Here is a 22,387-nt window from a genome sequence, read left to right as displayed (position 1 = left end):
AGTTGACCTAAATTTAGAGTATAGTTAAAAAGGTATTTTAAATAAAATTGAAGTATATTTAATTTAAAATCTAAAAACAGTTTACACCCAATTATAGGTTAAGCTTAGATTCGAATCAAGTATGATTAGATTCCAATTATCGATATGTATCGAGTAATTGACTAATGATAGGCTTTGAATTGATGATCAGGCTAGATGGTTAGGTGGGTAAAGAAATAGATAAGGAGGGTGGAAGGGGAAAATTTTATCTTATGAGACTGTCTCAAAAAATACATTTTCATGAGAGGACACATGTCAAAAAAATAAATGATGAAATCTTATGTACTAATTACCTAACGAGATGTCAAGAAGATGAGGAAAAAAAAAATTCAGTTCAAGGATTCAATTCCACCATCTTGACACCTGTCTAAAGTTTTTTCAATTTTCAACTCTATGGTATGATTCCACCCAATCCAATAGTTGAAAGTTAAAACCATCCAAAATTGATCGGATCAGATGTTTTCATTGATTGGGATCAGATTTTTAACACTCTTATATGGTTAAAGATCTTTTGTTAATCAGGGGCACGGCAAGGTGGCGATTGACATGACAATGAACTGAAATTTGTATTCATAAGTAAAATAATTTGATAGGATCAATTGGACCACATTGACATAATTGCATATTAAATCAATGCAAGTGAGTGACGTTTCATGGTGATTCAAATAAGGTTAAAGCTTTACTATAACTCGGGTTGGAGGAAATTCAATAATGGCAGTGCCCATTACTATATATCTATGTGTAAAAAGAGAATAGAGAAAAACTGTGTTGATTGATGTATATATATTGAATTATTTGATTTGAAGAAAAGCTTTACTCTTTGAGTAATGCATACTTATCCGACAAACATGAGAAAAACAACCTCGTTTTGTAAGATACAAACAACCTTCACGAGTTAAGGAGGCAGTTTTGGGAAGTTTTGGGAAGTTTCAATGTGTGTCTTGACTCTTGACAATAATGGTAAAAATATTTGAGGCGCAAATATTTGGACTGTAGTGTGAAACTTTTGGTTGGTGTGTGGGAATTGTGTGTGCAGTGTGCCTCATTTTGAACATTCATATTTGTTCGTAATTTTTATTTTTTTTTAATATAAGAATTTACTTCTTTTTATATATATATATATATATATATATATATATATATATATTTGCTTTTCATATACAAAAATTACCATTCACTTTCTTTTTTCATCTTTGAGATACATAAAAAAAAGAATAAACAAATAAATGCAAAATGAATAGTATCTGTGTAAATTTACACAATTACTAGTAAACTTGTAAGTTTATATAGTTATACATGGATTGATGTTGATTATTTTTAAATAAAACTGTGTAAATTCTATACTTTCTTTTTTCTATAATACACATTGACATAAATGATTTTCATCAGTGGCGGAGCCACACATAGGAGTGGCCCCCCAAAAATTTTAAAAATTATTTTATAGTATATATATTATTTATATTTTAAAAAATGTAGCATGTAAAAATTGAATTTGGCCCCCCTAAATTTTGAGTCATTTCAATGGTGCTCTTTAAAAAAAAGAAAATTATATTAAAATCATATAATTTAAGAAGTTTAACAAATTAAACTATGTAGAAAATGATAAATTTTTGTACATGTCTAATAGAAGAAATACATGACTTTTATATATTCATTAAAATTTAGAAGATGATAAATTCTCTTAGTAAATTAATTTTGTGTGTGTATATGTAGAGATTTGTTTTAACTAAAATATTAGCATCATAACTTGGCCTCCCAAATTAAAATTTCTGGCTCCACTCCTGATTTTAATGGACACTTAAGGTAGGCTAGAGTTATGATTGAGTATATGGGTTAGGCATTGGACTTGTAAATGATTGATGTTAGAGCATTACCATCCAGTTTCGGAGAGAATGGTAAAGAGGCTTAGGTCCGGAGACGAGAGGGTTGCCATGGTAGTAGAATTGAATTGAATCGTTTGTGTTTGATGAAATGTCAGAGAGAGACAATATCGAAGAAGATGAAGAAGGAGAAAGTACTAGTCGTAACTTGTGGTGGTGGAATGGGAATGTAGTTCTCTTTGGATTGGCTTTTTGTTTCTCTTTTTTTTTTAATTGATGTCAGATTGTCGTTTATTGGGTTGCGAAAACGGCACGGATGTATAATACCTTGAGTTGGATATGGACATATTTGTTTTTCCAAAACTAGGCTAGTGTTGTACAAAAAAAGAAAATTATTTACTTTCCATGCAATGTATTAACGTGTAATGCCCGCAACGTACTTCCTTCCAAGTCCAATTCCAATCTAAGATTGACATGTTTCAAAAAAATAAAAATCTAAGCTTGACAAATATCAATTAACGACCACCACAATATATATATATATATATATATATATATATATATATATATGGCTAAAATGCAAAACCAGGCCTCTATATTTCTTCAGATTTTATTTCAGTCCTTTAATTTTGCTTTCATTCATTTCAATCTCTAAGTTTCAGACTTATTCAATTAAGGCATTTCCGTTAACTTTTGTTAAAATTTTTTGAAAAAAAATCTAGAAAATATTTTTCAATCATTAATTGAATTTTTTTAATTTAAAAAATTTGAAGAAAAATTTATAAAATTAAAAAATTAACTACATCATATAACAAAAGTTGATAGAAAAGCCTTAATTGAATAAACTTGAAAGTTAGAGGACTGGAATGAACAAAAACAAAGTTAGAGGACTGAAATGAAATCTGAAGAAACTTAAAGAGTTAATTTTGTATTTTACTCTTAACATATATGTATTTTTAACAATTTATATATAATTGACCTAAATTTAGAGTATAATTAAAAGACATTTTAAATAAAATTGAAGTATATTTAAAATCTATAAACAGTTTACACCCAATTATAGGATAGGCATATATTCGAATCAAGTATGGTTAGATTTTAAGTATCGATATGTATCGAGTAATTGACTGATGATAGGCTTTGAATTGATAATTGGGCTAGAAAGGTAGGTAGGTAAACAAATAAATAAAGAGAGTAGAAGGGGAAGATTTTATCTTATAAGACCGTCTCAAAAAATACCTTCTCGTGGGAGGATACGTGTAAAAAACATAAATGATAAAATCTTATGAACTTAATGAGATGTAAAGAAGATGAGGGGAAAAGATGTTGGATTGAAGATCAATTCCACCATCTTGACATCAGCCTAAAGTTTCTCCAAGTTTTTTCAATTTTATGCTCTGATTCCACCCAATCCACTAGTTGAAACCACCCAAAATTGATCTAATGAGATGGTTTCATTGGTTGGGATCAGATTTTTAGCACTCATTAATAGCTGGAGAGAGACATTTAAAGATATTTAGTTAATCATAGACAAGTTGGCGATTGACTTGACAATGATCGAGCTGAAATTTTTATTGATTAGTCAAATAATTTGATAGGATCAATTTGACCACATTGTCGTAATTGCATATTAAATCAATGCAAGTGAGTGACGTTACATCTTAAACGGTGATTCAAATGAGGAAAAGCTTTACTATAACTCGGGTTGGAGAAAGTTCAATAATGGCAGTTCACCTTACTATATATCTTTGTGTAAAAAGAGAACAGAGAAAAACTGTGTTGATTGATGTATGTATATATTGAATTATTTGATTTGATGAAAAGCTTTATTCTTTGAGTAATGCATACTTGTCCGACAAACATGAGAAAAACAACCTCGTTTTGTAATATACAAACAAGCTTCACGAGTTTAAGAGGCAGTTTCTGGACATGGTACAGGATGAGGATTCATATGTGGTGTTTTGCGAAGTTCCAATGTGTGTCTTGACTCTTGACAATAATGGTAAAAATATTTGAGAGGAAGCAAATATTTGGACTTTTGAGTGTGAACTTTTTGGTTGGTGTGGGGGAATTGTTATAGAAAGTGGGAGAAATTACACTTTACAATTACAAATTATGTTTCATATTACACTTTATACTATAAAATTTTTAAATGCACATTTTAAACCTTAAACTATAATATTTATGACACTTTACACCTCGACATTAAGTTTCTTATTAATTTTGATGGAAAAAATGGCACCACATAAAAAAACCTAATTGCCCCTCTTCTTAATCATTTTTTTTAAAAAAATGAGAAATTACACTTTACTACCCTAAACTATACTCATGATTATGCTTTGCACCCTAAACTTTAAATTTTTATTCAAGTTAACAGAAAATTTAATGGCGGGGTGCAAAGTGTAATAAGGATTATAATTTGAGGTGCAAAATGTGCATTCGAAAATTTTAGAGTGCAAAGTATAATATGAGGTATAGTTTAGGGTTGTAAAGTGTAATTTTCCACTAGAAAGTGTGACCCTTTTTTTTTTTTGAGAAATAAACACACACATATAAGGATAAAGAAATGAGTTCTAATACCAAAACACATCACAACTCCACTCAAAAGCCAAATTCTATTTTTTCTTGTGTGTGCAATGTGCATCATTAACTTTTTCACGGACACTAAGTAACTGTTTGGATTTAGCTGAAACACTCACTTACGTTTGCGTCCAGCGTTTTTTGTGGGTCCCGTGCACTGTTCACGGGCCCCGCAAACTACTTTTTTCAACAAAAAAAAAAATTTTAAAACTGAATCTCACGGTACTATTTACACATTTAAAAATTATTTTACTACAATATTTTTAGTTTTCAATAATAAGTGGTATTTAAATACACCCTAAATAGGCTAGAGTTATGAGTGAGTATGGGTCAGGCATTGGGCTTGTGTAAATGATTGATGGTACTTATTAGGCATCATCTCGAATTTTTCCTTGGACCAAACTTAAGTATTGCAAATTAACATTATTTGAGGTGCCCAGTTTTTATTGATTGTTGACCATGGATAAAAGTACTGGGCCCAAGCTTGTCTAGATTCGGAACAAAATCATAGAAGCCCCAGCAACCATTACTTTTTTAATGATATGCCTCTTCTGTTCTTTCTTTCTTTCATTTTTTTTTTTTTTTGGGGCAAAGTAAGTAAAGGTTTGTTTGGTTGTGTTGTTTAAACAATATAACATGTATTTTTACAACATTTAAACAATGTTATTAGAATAATATTACCAAACGGGCCTTAAGTAACTCTTAACATTCATCGTACCCTTAACGAGTTTTTTGTTCATTCTGTTTGATCTCAGATTGTAAAATTATTTTTTCTCCCATGTTTGGCTAATTTTTCCGAGGGAATACCTCCTTGTAATTATGTTTTATTTTTTAGCATTAGAATTATGCCAATTTCATATATATATAAAACTTATGCCTAATATCTCAACAAGGTGAATTCAATGAACGTAGTCATCACCCAAGACCAAAGCTGCTTTTTGAAAGTTATTAATATTGTTCAAAGTTTCCCAATTGTCATTGAGTATTAAAGATTTTAATTGAAAGTGGAGTTTGGATTCAGCGTATTTTAGCTTGTGTCTACGTCTGATTTTTGTCAGTGGGTCCCGTGCATTGTTAATGGGACCTACAAACCTCTTTTTTCAACAAAATTTTCATTAAAACTGGGTCTCACAACACTATTCACATATTTAAAAATTATTTTACTACAGTGTTTTCAATTTTTCAGTTTTTAACAATAAGCAGTATCCAAACAGACCTTAAGTATAATAAAATCTTTACCTCAATTAATAAAATATTTAATGATTGAATAAATAATTAATTATCAAAGTCATCACCACCATGCACTCTTGGTGTGATGATCATTTCACAAGTATTGAGTTTTTGTAGGATGGGGTGTCAAGGGTTGGGGTTCAGGTCTCCAAAATGGAGTTTCACTAACATATTAATTTAAATTAGACTAAAGTAGAATTTTTATATTGTATCATTTTATTTTTTTATCAAAGCCATCATTGCATATAAAAGGGCTTAACTATTTGCAAGGTCCCTATAAGTGTGAACTCTAAAGCCAACCTCTGGACCTGTTCTCTCTTTCCTCCTTCAGTCTCCTCTAGAAATGCTTTATGCTTAGTTTGTTGGTCACTTTGGTTCTTACTTCTTACCTAGTTAATAGTTGAATATACCGATTAAACGCATCAACTATGGATCTATCTAACAAACTAACTAGATTAATAGCAGATATTCTTTTTCGTTATTTTATTATTTGAAATCATTTCTTCTCAAAAAAAAAAAAAAACCTACGGATCTATTTAGCAAACTAACTAGATTAATCAAATATATTCTTTTTCGTTATTTTATTATGTGAAATCATTATCTTTAACCACCTAGTTTCTCAACAACAACAAAAAATCTTTAACATCTCATTAATTTTTATATATAAAATAAATAAATATTTCGTAAAAATTATTCTAAAAATTTAATTGTCATTAAGGGAAATTACATTGTTTGTCTTACATTGATGAATTCAGGTCCTAAATTTTGCTCAAATAGCCATAAAAACAAAAGCAAAAAAGCCTAGCCACTCAAGAAACTTGTTTGTTTTTTTATAGCAAAAAGCCACCAAAAAAAAAAATTGTTTACATTGACCAGTCGGTGCAGGCTGGTCATTTGATTCATTTCCCACTCCACCGACTTCTCCCAAAAAAAAAAGCACTTTACCGACAATCAAAACTAGGGACATTTGTGCCTTAATTCTTTAAAGCCAATCACGTAATTTACGTAAACATCTCAATTTTCATAATCAATTCAAGCAATTCAGCCTACCCTTTGACCTGGTTTTATATGTCCAAATCAATTGCATCACTTATATTTTATTATATGGTTTTATTCTCTTAAAGATACCAGAAATTTTTTAAAGAAGATGTTTTAATTTTTATATTTTAAAACCATAAATAGGGGAATAATGTTTTTGATGATGTCCTTTCGATTCAATCCCTTTTTTTTATAAAGTTTTTTATTCCTGTTTTGTGTATTTTAAAAAAAAAAGTATTTGGTGATCAACAAACATTTCCTAGCATCTTTTCTTTACTTGGGGTTCTTTTCTTTCTTATCACTTTTTGGTTTTTGTTTTTGTTTTTGCTAAAATGCTACTACTTATGTATTTCTTCACAATGAAACCTTTTTATTTGCATACCTGTATTACTTTTGGTGTTTGAATAATTTTCTTAAGGTATATTTCCCATCAAACATATATCTTGCAGTATTCTTACTTCACTAAATATACTAATAATAGCTCTAAAAAAAAATTAATATACTAATCTAGAAACCGTAATGACTAGTTTAGTAGAAGGATTTTTGTTTTTGTTTTCAAAACAATACCAAAACCTATTTCAAAACATTGAATTTGAAACTAGTTTTCAGACAATAATTTTTACATTATACATGTTTGACTCTCACTATTAAGAACAATTTTCAAAATATTGAAGAAAAAAAAAATGTTTGGGATAACATTTTAACTTTTGAGATTGTTTAAAAAAAAAGTACAAAAAGAAACGTGTAGATTTACATTTTATATTTTTTGATAATGATAAACTTCAGATTTGAGTTGTGATAAAGATAAATTTCTTAATTTACGAGATAAAAAAAATTTGGACAAATCTGTGAGATCTACTATTTTTTATTTATTACAACTATGGCATTAAAAATATTTTCAAAAACATCATTTTAGTTGTTTTCAAAATCTTGATTTTTTTTTAATGGGAAGAAGAGGAAACAATTTCTTAAAAATTGTATAACACCAATCAAACAATAGATTCAAGTGTAAGACCCACTATTTTCTAGCAATTCCACAGATCTAACTACCTTCTAATTTTTTTTTTTTTTTTAATAAGTACCCTCTATAAAATCCAACAAATTACAAAACTAATAAACTTCCATTCTCATAATTAGAAGCCCCTAATATTCAAGTACTCAACCCATTTAACATTTATACATATAAACCATTCAAACCAACTCCACAAATCTCATTTCCAAACAATAACACCGAATAAGAAAATCACACTCATTCAGACACGCTTCGCACAAATCCTTTTCTTCCAAACTCTCTTTATCTCTCACACACTCATTCACACATTTTATCAAACACATCACACCCACCTCGATTTTGCGCCATTAGAGCTGTCCTCACCACCGTTCTCCTTCATTCTTCACAACCATGCCTTCCCACGTGACCTTCCCTCCATTTTCAGGTACTGTACCTTTATGGCTTTATCAATTGCTTGACATTCTAATAAGATCTGGTTCCTTTTCATATATGTGTATATTTTGTGTGCATTGAATTTACTTGCATTCTTTGATCATTTTCAGTTAAAGAGCTAGCTCTTTCAGCTATTTTGGATCTTGGGTATTAGTTAGAAACTTAAGAATTGCTTCAGTTTGTTTGAAATTTCAAATTTTGATGGAAATGGAGGCTTCCAGTGCAACAGCATCTCCTAGAAATAGGTTGGATCATGTGAAAAAAGATGGATCCGAAGAGACCCATTTGCAAAACTTAGACTTGGAATCTGCTACCAATTTTTCTGGGACTAATTCCCAGTTCCAATCAATGAATGCCTTAGAGATTTTGAGAGAATCTGTTAGGATTCTTCGGTACAATTTGCATGGGTTTATGATTATTGCCGTGTTGCTCATTTGCCCGGTGAGTGCTGTGCTATTAACGAATGTGTTAGTGGATGAATCTATTGTGAAGAGATTGACTGTTAGGCTTTTGTTGGTGGCTAAGTCCAGTGGACTCCCTCTTAGGCCTCTTGTCAAACAGTCGTGCCAGCATTTCGCTGGGATGATGGTTTCCTCAGCATTCTGCCTCCCTTTGTACATCACATTGTCATTGTTATCTAAAGCTGCGGTGGTTTATTCTGTAGATTGTACTTATTCAAAGAAAAAATTTGACGTGTCCAAGTTTTATGTGATCATTGTCCAGATATGGAGGCGGATTGTTTCAACGTATATGTGGGTGTGTATGTTGGTAGTTGGTTGTGTCACATTGTTATGTGTTCTACTTATTGCGGTATGCACTGCATTTGCTGTAATTGGGCTTTCGCCAGATCTGATTGTGTATGCTGCATTGGTGCTGGCAATTTTTTTATCGGTCGTTTTTGCCAATGCAATCGTTATTTGCAACATTGCTATTGTGATCTCAGTGTTGGAGGATGTTTCCGGACCGCAGGCATTGCTGCGGTCTAGTATGTTGATTAAGGGCCAAACGCAAGTGGGTCTTTTCATATTTCTGGGATCAACAATTGGGATGGCGTTTATTGAGGGATTGTTTCAGCATAGAGTGAAGACGCTGAGCTATGGAAATGGGTCTTCAAGGATATGGGAAGGGCCTCTTTTGGTGATCATGTATTCATTTGTGGTGCTTATTGATTCTATGATGACTGCAGTTTTCTACTTCTGTTGTAGATATTCCAATTTGGATACTTCGGATGTTGAAGGCCAGTCAATACTAGAAACAATGGCTGTTTCTGCTGAAAGGATAGGCATTGAATGAGAAGACTGTAAATTTGATTTGTTATCAAACATTTTTTATTAAATAACATGAAGATGGGAGCAGCTAGAGAAAATTAGGATCTTGTTGCCTCTTTCATTATTTCACCATAAAAAAAAATCATTGTATTAGTATGTCAGTATATCTTCACAAAATTTCAGCCAAAAAAAAAAAAAAAAACTTCACAAAAGAATATATTGCAAGAGGTAGCCCCAAATGGCACTCAATTCTTTGATGGATATTTGACTAGAGTACTTCTTGATGATCACAAGCCACAGGTATATAGCTTGTATACGATTGCAGTATTGGTGGAAGTACTTCTTGATGATATCAGAAAGCTTCTAATTGCAGTATTGGTGGAAGTATATTGCTTGTATACGATTCATTATTGGCTGTGATATAATGCTTATACTTTTTGTCATTCATAGATGATTACAAAATTATCTTCAAATCGATTTTAACTACAATTATAGAATTTAGTAGATTTTCTTTGAGTACTGAATAACCTAGTTGTGAAAAAAAAAAAATAGCTTCGGATAATCATTGGTTCCTGGGGATGAATTTTTAAACTTCAAATAATTGAGAATTATTTGATCTTTTTATGTTGATCGTGTTAGTGGAAAACTAAGGCTTGTTTGAAAGCTAAGAAATATAAGTTTTATTTTAGAATCGTACAGACATATGATATCATTTGTTTTGTGCCTTTGATGAAAATCTTAACATTGTTTGGGTGGTCTCGTACTTGGGGTTTTACACAATGTATTTCCATTTTTGATTTTGTGCATTCTATCTTTGTTTGATTTGTTTGTATTTGTTTCTAGTACATTCTGTTCATCATCGTGAACGTGACATACTTTTTTTAATGAAGATATCTATTACCTATATTAAAAAAAAAAAAAAATCTTTACATTGGAATTGTTATCATGTCTGAGTCTTGTGAATAATCATAAATAGTTTAGAGTAATGCTCATACCATGTTCTTATCCAAAAAAAAAAGAGGTAATGCTCATACCATGTTGTTAACTAGTGTTATGGTATATTACTTGCCAAGCGATGGTCTAAGGTTTTGAGTATGGTAACTTATATTTCTGTCCTAGAGTCTGGATCAGAACCATATGTTTACATAAGATCTACCATAATTAGTTTGTTGAGTACTAATAGCCGACTCCAAAGTTTTGCAACTAAGGATGGGTTGTTATTGCTGTTGTCTGGAGCATTGAACAGTCATTGTGGGCATCTACTGGTGAAATAACTGGATGGTTTCTTTAGCTTTAATTGTCTGTGTGTGTTAGTTGATTAAATTGTGTTCTTTTTATCAAAAGATGCTCAGAATCTCCTGCAAAAACTTGGAATAGAGGAGGTATCAGAAGCAATCCTACTAACATGTAGGAACACTATTTGTATGTATTTTTCTTGGTACTCTGTTAGGAAAACTGAGATCTCCCTGTACAGGTCCGTTCAGACATTGGACCTAGTGTTCCTACAAGATGAGGGTTACAACTTACAACAAAGGCATTTCATGCACTGAGAATGGCTAGATTTAAACATAGTGATACAAATATTTTCACAAACGGTAGATGTAGCATATTGTGATTGATAGAGAGTAAAAATAATGTTAGTAGTGGTATCTTGTGCATCCATCACATGCATAACATATGGATACTACAATTGTGTGTGAGAGAGCAATTATTATTGTGGTGGGTTCATTTGAAAAATTATGTTGCAAAGTTGGGCCAAAAGAAATAGTCTATTTATTGGAGATGGAGACAAATCATGTTGAAGTTGGATCAAGAAATGGTGAAGGAAGTGGTGAACACATGGGGCTGTCGTGGTTTGTTCTTGGAGCTGCGTTGTAATTGTCTGCTTAATTTTGAACAAAGCCATTAAGCTTGAGTAGTTATCACTAGTTTAAGCATACCATACAAATAATTTTAGAATGGCACCATGACCAAAACAATAACTCATATAAAAGGAGGAAAAAAAAAAGTGGTTTGATGGCTTGGGTAGCAAACCATTAAGACTAGAAAGAAAATGAGAATACATACCGGTGAAAATAGCTAAATAACACATTTTTGCAAACTATGTTGCAATCTACCATTGTTTCTGAAATAGGTAGGAATTTACCACTATTTGAATACTTGAGTTTGGCGAAATCGAATTTTCCATGGTACATGGAAAAATTTTGAAAATTTTTTAGAGTATATTTTTTCAAATAACTCAAATTTTTGGAACTCAAGTTTCACGGCAAACTCGAGTTTCACAAACTTAAGTTTCAAAAAAATGGTAAATCCTTACATATTTTCAAAATAGTAGTAGTTTGCTAATTTTTTTGTTAAATAGTGATAGCAGCCATTTTCGCCTATATATACCTCTAGAATCTAATATGTAAATATTTCACATTGTAATTCATGCTGTCATGATCCAAAGAGTTATTGCTCATGGTGAAGCTTGCTACTAGAGCAAGGCCCATGGAATCTACGTTCTAAATGACATGGCAGCTAATCCAAGAGCCCAAGAGAAAGGAAAAATATTGTTCTTTTTTATTTTTCATTAGTTTTTTTTTTTTAACCCAAATGGAAGTTACTCTCTTTTTGTAACCCACCCCGACCAATGTTTATGTTAAATGGGAGTACATGCCATAAAATAAGGTTAGCTTAGCTGGCCAAGTTATGCCCAATAATGAATGACCCGATTGACAATTTGACCAACATTTGTCAAATTCTATTAGAATTTGTTATAGTCTAGAACATAATCCCAAGCCACAAGACGTACTACTCATTCTCGATCATGTCAACTTAATGAATATGATTATAAGGAGCTATTAATGAATTGAGATTTGAATGATTGGATTTAATATTTAGGCAAATGTATAGTTACGTTGAGTAAAGAGGCGAGGATGGAGTTTATAGCTGTAATTTTAAGCTATCTTTCGAATCATGTGAACTTAATCTCATATCATAAGAATTAAGAATAAGTGTGGATTTAGAAGCACTCATTGCTATCTTAAATTTAAGGGATAAATTGTTGAGTCCCAAACAAGAAGAAGTTCTATACGTTCTTGAGCATGCCAACTTACAAAAATGATTATAAGAAGTTTATCAAGGAATTAAGATTTTAAATGAGTGATTTTTTTAATCAAATGTGTAATTATGTTGAGTATAGAGAAGATGGAGATTTTATGACTTATAATTGTAATTTCAAGCTATTGTTTAAATCGTGTGAGCTTAGTCTCATTGTTAAAGAATAATAATAAGTGAGAGTTTAGAAACTCTCATTTTTTATTATTATTTGAAAGTTCAAAAAGCGTGTAAAACACCTTTGAACGTTTAGACCCCTAAATTACAAATTACCAATTCAAGCTTAATAACAAACAATTTACGTGCGGAAAATGTAAATAAGCTAAAACAGAATTGATAACATAATCTAAACCAAATAAAATCACATCCACAGCAGAAATTAAATGGTAAAGATTAAGGGAAGAGAGATGCAAACACAAGGACAACACAACGATGTGTTATCAAAGAGGAAATCAAAGGCCTCAACATAAAACCTCTCTGCCACCCTCCAAGCAGTCAATAATCCACTAAAGAATGTAGTTAGGATACATGGACAACAGAAGACCCTCCAAGCCTAATCTACCTAGTGTACCTAAGTCCTCTAAGCTCCTACTCTAACGAGGTTGCGCCGAACCTATGTTTTCTTTACCTTACCGGATCCCGCTATAGCCCATAGCATCAACCAATAATGAAATTGGTCCTTTCCTAACTGCTTCCCAAAGCACCAAACAACATTCTCACAGATATGGGTATGGTGAGAAAATGTTTTGGTAATATACCTCTCAAGGATGTAACAATGGAGAGGAAGAGAGTAGAGGTATTTGAAGAGTCTCTATGTGAAGATTGTAGATGAGTCAATCTTATTTTTCTCTAGGGGTTCTCACTCAAAATTCCCTCTGGAAACTCTTTACATTTCGTGGGTATAAGGGGTATTTATACTGGAGTGAGAATGGAATGCGAAGAGTCAGGTTTTTTAAAACAGAGCTGGTTGGCGACTTGGCCTCGTGATTTGACTGAGTCGCGAGTTCAAGCAGTGAATAAATAGAATGGCCAGACTGGACTTTATGTCCTATAATGCTCCAGCTGGCGTGACTGTTCATCTTCTCTGCATGCTTCACTTGTATGCATCATCTGGCGGCTTGCAAGCCATGAGCTACTCGCAAGATCCAGCTGCGAGTCCTTGTTTCACTGCACAGTCTTGAGCATTTCTTCACACTTTCTCACACACTACCCTTACATGAATCCCACCTAAAAATATGGTTCTAAGTGCTGAATTACAAACAAATTGGCACAAAATAAAGCCAACAAAGTGGTTGATAAATTTCAACCTTACATTATCTTTTTATTATTATTTTTAAATTCATTTTATTACTATCTTAAAATAAAAGGAAAATTTTTTTTGAGTTGCATTCTCTATTTGAATTTTATTTTTCCATTCTAATAATTACACCATAATTAGAAAAATATATACTACTAATCCATATAAATAAATCCTATAATCTAAGATTGGAAACAAATTAAAATTATACCATAAAAAAAAGTCAAAATACAAAACTTACATTCTAAGTTTCACTATTTTCTTTCTAAAAAAAAAAAAGTTTCACTACTTACCACCGAACACTTTTAGTGCAATACTCACTCCACAAGTATAAATGTTTGTAGGCGTTGAGAGCAAGAGTTGAGATTCAAGTCTCCAAGAGAGAGTTTTACACACATATACACTTAGGGTGTGTTTGGATACTGCTTATTTAACGAAAATTGAAAATTTATTACTGAAAACACTATAGCAAAATAATTTTTAAATGTATAAATAGTACTGTGGGACCCAAATTTATCTGAAAATCTATAAAAAAAAATGAGTTTGGTGGTACGTGAACAGTACCCATAAGACCCACTAAAAAAGTGATGAATGTGCGGATTGGGCAAAATGCCCCATCCAAACGCATGCTTAGATTATTCTATCTTATTTATAAAAAAAAAAAAAGCTTCACTACTTTCCATTTCAGTTCTCAAAATTTCAAAACTTCTCAATTTAGTTTCGTTCATTAATTATTAAGTACTCTCGAAATATTAAAAAATTTTCATCCATTAAGACCCCAAATTGACTGATTTTAAATATTAAATATTGATTTTATTATTTATTTAATGAAAACAAGTTAATTGAAAAAAAAAAAAAAACCCAGAAATTTAAAAAAGAAAAGAAAACCCATACGATGTCGTCTCTCCCTCGTGAAGAACACAAAAAAGAACACATCCCAAACCCGATAACTGAGAGAAAGAGAAAGAGATTGAGCTGCGAGATTTTCTTCTTGTGCTAGTGCAAATCTTTGTCTCCCCAAAGTCGCAGCCTGGTTCAGGTGAGCTCTCTCATCTTCCACACACTTTTTTTGCACTTTTTCGTTTGGAATGGATTGTGTTTTTTTCACGCACGTCTGAATATGTGGGAATACAAAAGCCTTGCACTTTAAGTGTTCGATAAAATGTCTAAAAGAAATTTTGAGTTGGGTTGGAATTATATAAGTCGCTAATGCTCTGTATGGTTGGTTGCTGGGGGAAATTTAGTAGAAGAATAGGAATGGAAACTGCAAGAGGCAGTTTGTAAGTAAACTCAAGAATTGAAAGTAATTTGCAGATAAACAAGCTAGTTCCTAAAAATACTTGTAATGCTCTTGTTTTTTGTGATTTTTTAAAGAATTAAGGATGCCCATTTGCAATTTATTATGGGTACTTATAATAAGCTCGAATTTTAACTTCCAAGTATGCGAACATAAATTAGGTCCATCTGTTTAGTGTTGGGTTGTGTTTGATGAGATGTGCTTCAAGTGGGCTTTCATAATAGCGGTTGAAAGAAATACTTTGAAATATTTGCATACTTTGGTCAGAGACACTGAAAGGCTAGTTTGTGTGTGTGGGGTGTTTAGAGGCTTCTTGGGGAGCTCTAATTTGACTTGAATATGTGACAGGATTGAAATGGACAGGTTCCAGCAAGAGAAACTACAGAGATATGAGGAATTCGTTGATAAACGCTTGAAACCAGATCTTGTTCATGCTATTGCTGAGCGGTTTGTGTTTTGTTCTCCCGTGTATTTTGCTTATTCCAGCTGAAGTGCCACCTGCACCCTAGTTACAGTAAAACAGTGCTGTTTGGTTGGTGTTGAGACATGTTTAAATGGACAAACTATAAATTTCAGAATACATGAGACTTTCTTATAGGAGATTCTATCTTTTTTTCTGGGCAGTATATATGCTTTTAATTTGAGTCCTGAATTGAAACTTGACATTCTGACTCTATCACTTGAGTTGGTCTTATTTGATTTATAATGGTTTCAAATTCCTACTTCATATTGTTTGGGTAGCATTTTGTCAATACGTACGCTGTGACATGAGAACTGGGGTGAAGCACTGAACTTTAGCAATAACACGTGTAATTTCACTTCTTTTTTTGTTTTTATTTTGCAGGGACAAGGTCTTTGAACAACAAAAAACTTTGTATCCTTTTCATTTTCCTTCAATATGTGTGTGTGTGTGTGTGTGAGACATGTATTACATAACTTATGCCTACTTGGATTAAATGGATTATCTCATCCTCCACCCATTCTTTAAGGTGGAAGGAGACACCATTTGATCGAAGGACCATAGACTCTTTTGATCACATTTCTTGAGAAACATAGATTGCTTCCTATTTCCTTTTGACAAGCTTAGGGTTTACTTCAGAATCATAATCTTTGTATTTGTGTGGGACCAATTCATCTGGGAATAAAATTTCTACTTTAAGCATTGGACCCCATTTATTGATGCTTGTTTATATCTGCGTTTACTTGACTCTATGTGCTTATAGCTCAGATTTACGAAAGAACATAGAGAATCTAGAGAAAAATAGTGTAACCAGTCTTAGGACATTGGTCAATCTTGGTTCTGAAGTGCACATGCAAGCTGATGTGTAAGTCTCTAAAATCTCTTCTTTTCTGATGCTTAATGCCAGTGCTTTGATGCTTAAACATGTGCTCATGTATGGTGCATGCAATTTTATCCTCCGTGTAAATTTATTTGTCTACTTTTGTTTAGTTATGGTTCTATCTAGAGTTCACCTGTTGACCATGATGCCCTAGTTAACTACTAGTTTCCCATGTTTCTCTTTGGAGCTAATTATCACTATCATGGATTACATGGAAAAAGCATTTACATGTTTTGCAGGGATGGATCACTGAGATGTAGCTTGGGGTCCTGAATTGAGTGAATTATATATATATATATATATATATATATATATATATATATATATATATATATATATATATATATATATCTGTGTGTGTGGGTGTGTGTTAAATGTTTGGAGGGCAGACAAATTTTTAAAATGGCAGTCTCTGTTTTGTTGTCCATGATCTCCTACTGCAAATAAAAAAGTTAGTTTTATTTTATTTTATATTTTGGGAAGAAAAGAGGGGGGAAGAAGGGAGGGGAAGGTTAGTGTCTGCCCTGATAGTATGAGCTTTACATGTTTTTGTGTGACTCTGAACTGAGCTTTGGCTGTGGCCGATTTGATTGAGATAGTTGGTTTTCTAGTTATGTTTTCTACTGTTTAATGTCTGACAGCAGGCTCTGTTTCCTTTTTTGGTCCTTTTTTTTTTATTGTGGGGGGTGTTGGTTTTCTGCATTTTTACAGGCCAGATACACAGCACATATTTGTGGATATTGGACTAGGATTCCACGTGGAGTTCACCTGGTCTGAGGCTTTAAATTTTATATCACAAAGGGAAGAAAGGTTGGCAAGGTATACATTATTTCTGTTATAAGAAGTTGTGTCATTTGTATGTTGTTTACTCGTATAAAGTATTTATGTGTTTCATTGTTACTCTTTCTCATAGGATAACTAATTTTAGAAGTGACTTATACCAAAAAAAAAAAAATTGGAAGTGATTCATGCACTGCTGGAAATCTATTTGGCTAAAGTATATATCATTTGCTACTATAAGTAACAGTTTAAACCTACTATTGAAATGCTCTTCTCAAAGCATGTTTTTCTATTTTTGTTATGGAAAATTTCTTTCCCATATATCAAGTTTCCTTAACCACTACTAAGTTTGATCCTAACACATGCTGCTGAAAAATTACTGAATGCTTTTTAAAGATGTGAAATCTTGCACAGGTTGCTATATCTGAATATAAAAATCATTTAAATCATCAGTAGAATGTGATGTTTACAATCTTCACCAATACCAGTTGTCTGTACTTATCCAAATATCACCATGTCATTAATTACACCAGCTTCTCCTTTCCTGTCTGTTCATCTGCCTTGACATGTGTGTGTGTTTTGTTAATAGTTTGGTAGGTATATTTAAGCTTCTCTATTATTTTGAGTAAAAAACTTAATGCAATACTTGATTCTACTATGCAGGCAAATAGAGGAATATACTCGACTAATTGCATCTATTAAAGCCCAGATAAAGCTGGTATGTTTTCTTCATATTTGCTTTTTTTCTTCTTCTAATATTTCTTGAAGAGTCGGAATGCTGCTTAAGGATCTTCCTGTCAGTCCTTAAGCCAGGACATTTTGCTTCTGTGTTCCCTCTGTTTCCTATAAACTATAAATAAAGAGGGTGCAATGTTGTTCATATTTTATTTTATTTTTTTAATTTTTACAAGAAGTAAGAGAAGGGGATTCAACTCCTGGTTTTTCTTATAAATGAGATAAGGCAATGCCACTGAGATACAAGGCTCTTGGTGTTGTTTCAAATTTTGTTAGGTACAAGTAGAAGATAACAAATATAGAAGCCAAGATTGAATTTTAAGATAAAATGTGAACCAAGGATAAAAGTGTTAATGATTTTTTGAATTTAGATTCTTTATGATGAAGACACATTTATGATGACAAGTTCACTTCTTTTGTTTCAAATGTATGAACAAGTCTTTTCATTTTTCTGGGCTCTAAAAACAGATTTTCTCATTTTATTGCATCCAGGTTTATGAAGGGATTCGGGAGTTACTTCAACTTCCAGCAGAGAGATCTGTACAAGGTCCTGTATTTTAACATTCGACTTACTTGTCTTACATGACTTACACTGCCTTAAGAAGAAAGGAAAAAATTGAAGAAACTGAAAACAAAGATTTATTTCAATGCAAAATATTACATCTGCAGTTTACACGGTTCTTTTTTGGTGCCACTGGAAGCCTGGAACCTTTTTTTTTTTTTTTTTTTGGTACCGACAACTCTTAAATGAACTATATATATATATATATATATATTATAGTTCTTCTAGGATTATACAATTAGCCTCAACTTTTGTTATAACTATGTTCTTCTAGGATTACACAATTAACCTCAACTTTTGTTATAACTAGCCGCGAACCCGCGTAATAATTATTTTAGAGTGATTTTATTATTATTATTTTTTTCAATTTAAACTAATTTAATAAAGAATAATATATTTGATAATCATATTTTTATATATTATAGGAACAATCATAAATGTAATATAGGAATAACCATAAATCATAAATATAAATTTTGTTGTACTAAAATGAAAACAATACAATTTTTCTCAGAAATTCAAAAGGCACGCTAAGTTGCTAACGAAAATATTCATTTTTTAATAAATATAAAATTTGAAAATTATTCTTTTAGTTTTAAACAAACTTTCTCAAACCTTATTTTTTTTGTCTACAATCCAAAACACCAAAAAAATGTAGCTAAGAAAATAAATAAAACTTAACAATGATTAATTTGACTAATTAGGAAAAAAATTTGTTGTAATTTCATCCACCCAAAACATATTATCAAATAAAAAATTATTAGCAAAATCTAAGAGTTAAATTTCTATACATGCATTGTTATAAAATAATAATAATAATTAAAATAAATTTGCAAAAGTTAAACTTTGTCACCCATCCGATTATTTTTGTTTGGTTAACCTTTGCTTTTCTCTAAATAAATGACATTATAGTATACTTCTAATACAACTATTACTAGTATTGTGTCTATCACAAAGGATTAAAGAATAAACAAAAATTAGTAAAGTCTCATAGTTTAACATATAAATTGAGCACTATAAAAAATCATGTTATATAATAGAAGAAATATCAATTTACAATAAATACCAAATTATCCAAATCATGCTATGTAAGAGAATAATATTATATTTTTATAACGCAATAGGATAACAATTAACAATCAAAGAGAACTAAAATAAATAAATAAATAAATAAAAAACAAAATCACATTAACTCAAAGTAGAGTTTTAAAAAATATAAAAAATTATCAACCCAAAGTAGATATGCAAGAAAAAAAATAACAAATCCACCAAAAATTTGTGAGAGAGAGAGAGAGAGAGAGAGAGAGAGAGAGAGAGAGAGAGAGAGAAACAACCTTTTTATTGCGAGGGAAAACTATGCATAGAATGGAAGAAATAACGACAAATTTATAGTAAGAGGATGTGAGTAAGAAAAGATAAAAATAAAGGAATATGAAGGGAAATATGAATGATATTAATTTAGATGGGAGTGGAGAGAAAAAGGTAAGGAAGGGCGAAAGATTGGAGAAGTAGTGGGGAGATGAAAAGATAAGGGAGAGAGAAAGGTTAGAGAAGTATAAATATTAATAAAATAAATATAAAAAACAATTATAGGAAAATTTGAAAAAAAGAAATAATAATGACGTAGATGCTGATGTGGCTCAACTGGAGCGTAGCAACAATAGATGCTACGCTTCAGTTTTTAGAAATATATATAGACTTGTTGAGGTTGTCAATTATGATTGGTGGACAATCACTCACATATACATGCCCATAATTTTTTTTATTTCTCTATAACTCAATCAACTACATCCAAGTTCAAAAGTGTGTCAATATAGGGAATAAAACTGTTTTAAAACCTCTTTGGGTATTCAGGTGCATGTTATTCTTCCTTACATCAAATTTAAATTTAGAAATACAGGTTGGAAGAATTTCTTATCTTTAGAGCGATCGGTCGCAAGTTTGAAAGTCATGGTAATTAGCCTCTCTGAAAAAATTGGGGGTGTGTGGGGATAATTTGATAGTTAAAATAATAGGAAAGGTGGATTTGAACCCTATTCTCCTAATAAAAGAGATGGGGTCATTCTCAAAAAAGAAAAAAGAAAAAGATGGGGTTATGATATTGAGTTACAAAGTTTTTGGCAAAGACAGAAATGAGTTGAATCACACGTTAAATACGGAGTTTCAAACTGATCTTGCCAAGCCCAATAGCGAGCAATGCCAAGCAAGTTGAATTTTTAGGGGTGCCAACCCAATCTTGATAAGGCTAAGATGAGAGGAAATTTATAATAGCAAGCCTAAGTTGAATTTGGCCCATCTTTATATAATGTGTGGGAACTCGTAAAATAAAATTTTCCTTGTACCAGAGTTGATGGAGAAAGCTATCATGAGAAGACTTTTCTTTTTAAAGCTGCCTTAGAATTGGATTTTCCAGCGTGTTAGACCTACACGAAACCTATTCTAAAAAATTTCCAATAATAATTTTAGTAACGTGCTTGATCTTAGAAATTTAATCATGTGTTATTTCATAATTTCACATTCTCTTTATAGTTAACCATATTTTTTTGTTGACATCGGACAAGAGAGAGTGGATTGGCATTGAGATGAATTTGTTTGCAGTAGGGGTGTCCACAGGTCAAATTGAGTCGGGTTTGTGCTCAACCCGTACCCATCCCAATTAGATCAGGTGGAGGAAAATTCAACCCGTCATCAACAAATAAGGAACGCCAGTTTGGCCAGATCAAGCTTTTCACGGGTGGTAGTTGGATTGATTGACACTAGCTAAAGGCAGGGAGAGGGAAAAAAATGCTCAAAATTGCATAGTATAAGTGGAGATCTTACCAAATTTAGTAAGATCTTGCTAGATTCAGTGGAGATTGTTAGGAATTTAACCTAATTCTAGAACTTGTGAGAAATGAAAATGTAGAAAGATGCATAAACAACAATCACAACACAAAGATTTATGTGATTCGGCAATATGCTTATATTCACGGAGTTGTAGCGATTTTCTCTTTGTCGGAGAGAATAATATAAGGGCGGCAATATAGTAAATTTGATACACTAAACTTTAATTTTGAAGTGACAAATATATACCCAACAGACCAAAGCTTTTTTGATGAGATCTTGCTAGATCTTGTTGAGATCTCGTTGGATATGGTAAAAATATCGTTGGATTTGGTTGATCTCTACTAGATTTGGCTTCATTTGTCTGTCGAATCGGGTAGGTCAAATTTTGAAGGAGGAATCTCGCCACTCGATCTACCACTTGAATTTTTATGATGGACTCACCATTGACCATCACAGTCGCTAGTTCGGTCAATTTTAATTTTGGATCCAATCAAATCCCTCAAGTGGGTTGGGTGGGTTTGACAAGTCTGTGGACAACCTTGATTGGCAAACAAAAACCAGGAAGCAAGATAATGATTTGGACGGGTGTTTTGAAATAATTTATGCACTTTATTGAAATTGAAAAGAGCTCTTGGCTACTTGTCTCCACCCCCCCCCCCCTCCTCCCCAAAATAAGAAGAAGAAGTTTTTGATTCTTTAAAAGACACATGTTAACAAAAGTCTTGTTATGTAATAACGTATTCGCATACCAATTACGTGGGATAAATTATATGTAACAAGAGTATTGATAAGATAGTTTTCACGTTATTTTCTTTAAAAATACTTGAAATTCTAATATTGGACAGCAAAAGATATATAATAAAGATTTTAATTGGAAAATAGAATATCATTTAAACATAAATGATTGAATATAAGGACAATGTAGCACCAACTAGGGCTGTCCTTGCCAGGTAAAAAGAGAGAGAGAAAAAGAATTAATAGCCACTTGATTTTATTTTTTGGGTTGTCCTTGCTAGGTAACTTCCATTAAAG

General features: G+C 31.8%; 2 protein-coding genes across 2 annotated transcripts; both read left to right on the top strand.

Annotated features, from left to right (window-relative positions):
• Positions 1–7,911: 7,911 nt before the first annotated feature.
• On the top strand, positions 7,912–9,520 carry LOC142627116 (uncharacterized). The gene is made up of 2 exons (XM_075800916.1): positions 7,912–8,143; positions 8,262–9,520. The coding sequence occupies exon 2, from the start codon at positions 8,353–8,355 to the stop codon at positions 9,442–9,444; it is 1,092 nt and encodes a 363-aa protein (XP_075657031.1). The 5' UTR covers positions 7,912–8,143; positions 8,262–8,352; the 3' UTR covers positions 9,445–9,520.
• Positions 9,521–14,715: 5,195 nt separating this feature from the next.
• Positions 14,716–18,648, top strand: LOC142627381 (uncharacterized). The gene is made up of 7 exons (XM_075801226.1): positions 14,716–14,854; positions 15,461–15,559; positions 15,957–15,986; positions 16,336–16,437; positions 17,164–17,271; positions 17,896–17,950; positions 18,460–18,648. Exons 2-7 carry the CDS (start codon positions 15,468–15,470, stop codon positions 18,526–18,528), a joined length of 456 nt encoding a protein of 151 aa, XP_075657341.1. The 5' UTR covers positions 14,716–14,854; positions 15,461–15,467; the 3' UTR covers positions 18,529–18,648.
• The last annotated feature ends 3,739 nt before the right edge of the window (positions 18,649–22,387 follow it).

This window comes from Castanea sativa, chromosome 3 (assembly GCF_040712315.1).
Source record: "Castanea sativa cultivar Marrone di Chiusa Pesio chromosome 3, ASM4071231v1".
Taxonomy (NCBI): Eukaryota; Viridiplantae; Streptophyta; class Magnoliopsida; order Fagales; family Fagaceae; genus Castanea; species Castanea sativa.
The sequence above is the reverse complement of the archived record's forward strand: the minus strand, read 5'-3'. Positions and strand labels throughout refer to the sequence as shown.

Coding starts and splice junctions, on each gene's coding strand:
- LOC142627116 (XM_075800916.1), top strand. CDS start 8,353: ATGGAAATGGAGGCTTCCAGTGCAACAGCATCTCCTAGAAATAGGTTG.
- LOC142627381 (XM_075801226.1), top strand. CDS start 15,468: ATGGACAGGTTCCAGCAAGAGAAACTACAGAGATATGAGGAATTCGTT. Junction 15,560..15,956: donor GTTCATGCTATTGCTGAGCG/GTTTGTGTTTTG, acceptor TTTATTTTGCAG/GGACAAGGTCTTTGAACAAC. Junction 15,987..16,335: donor TTTGAACAACAAAAAACTTT/GTATCCTTTTCA, acceptor ATGTGCTTATAG/CTCAGATTTACGAAAGAACA.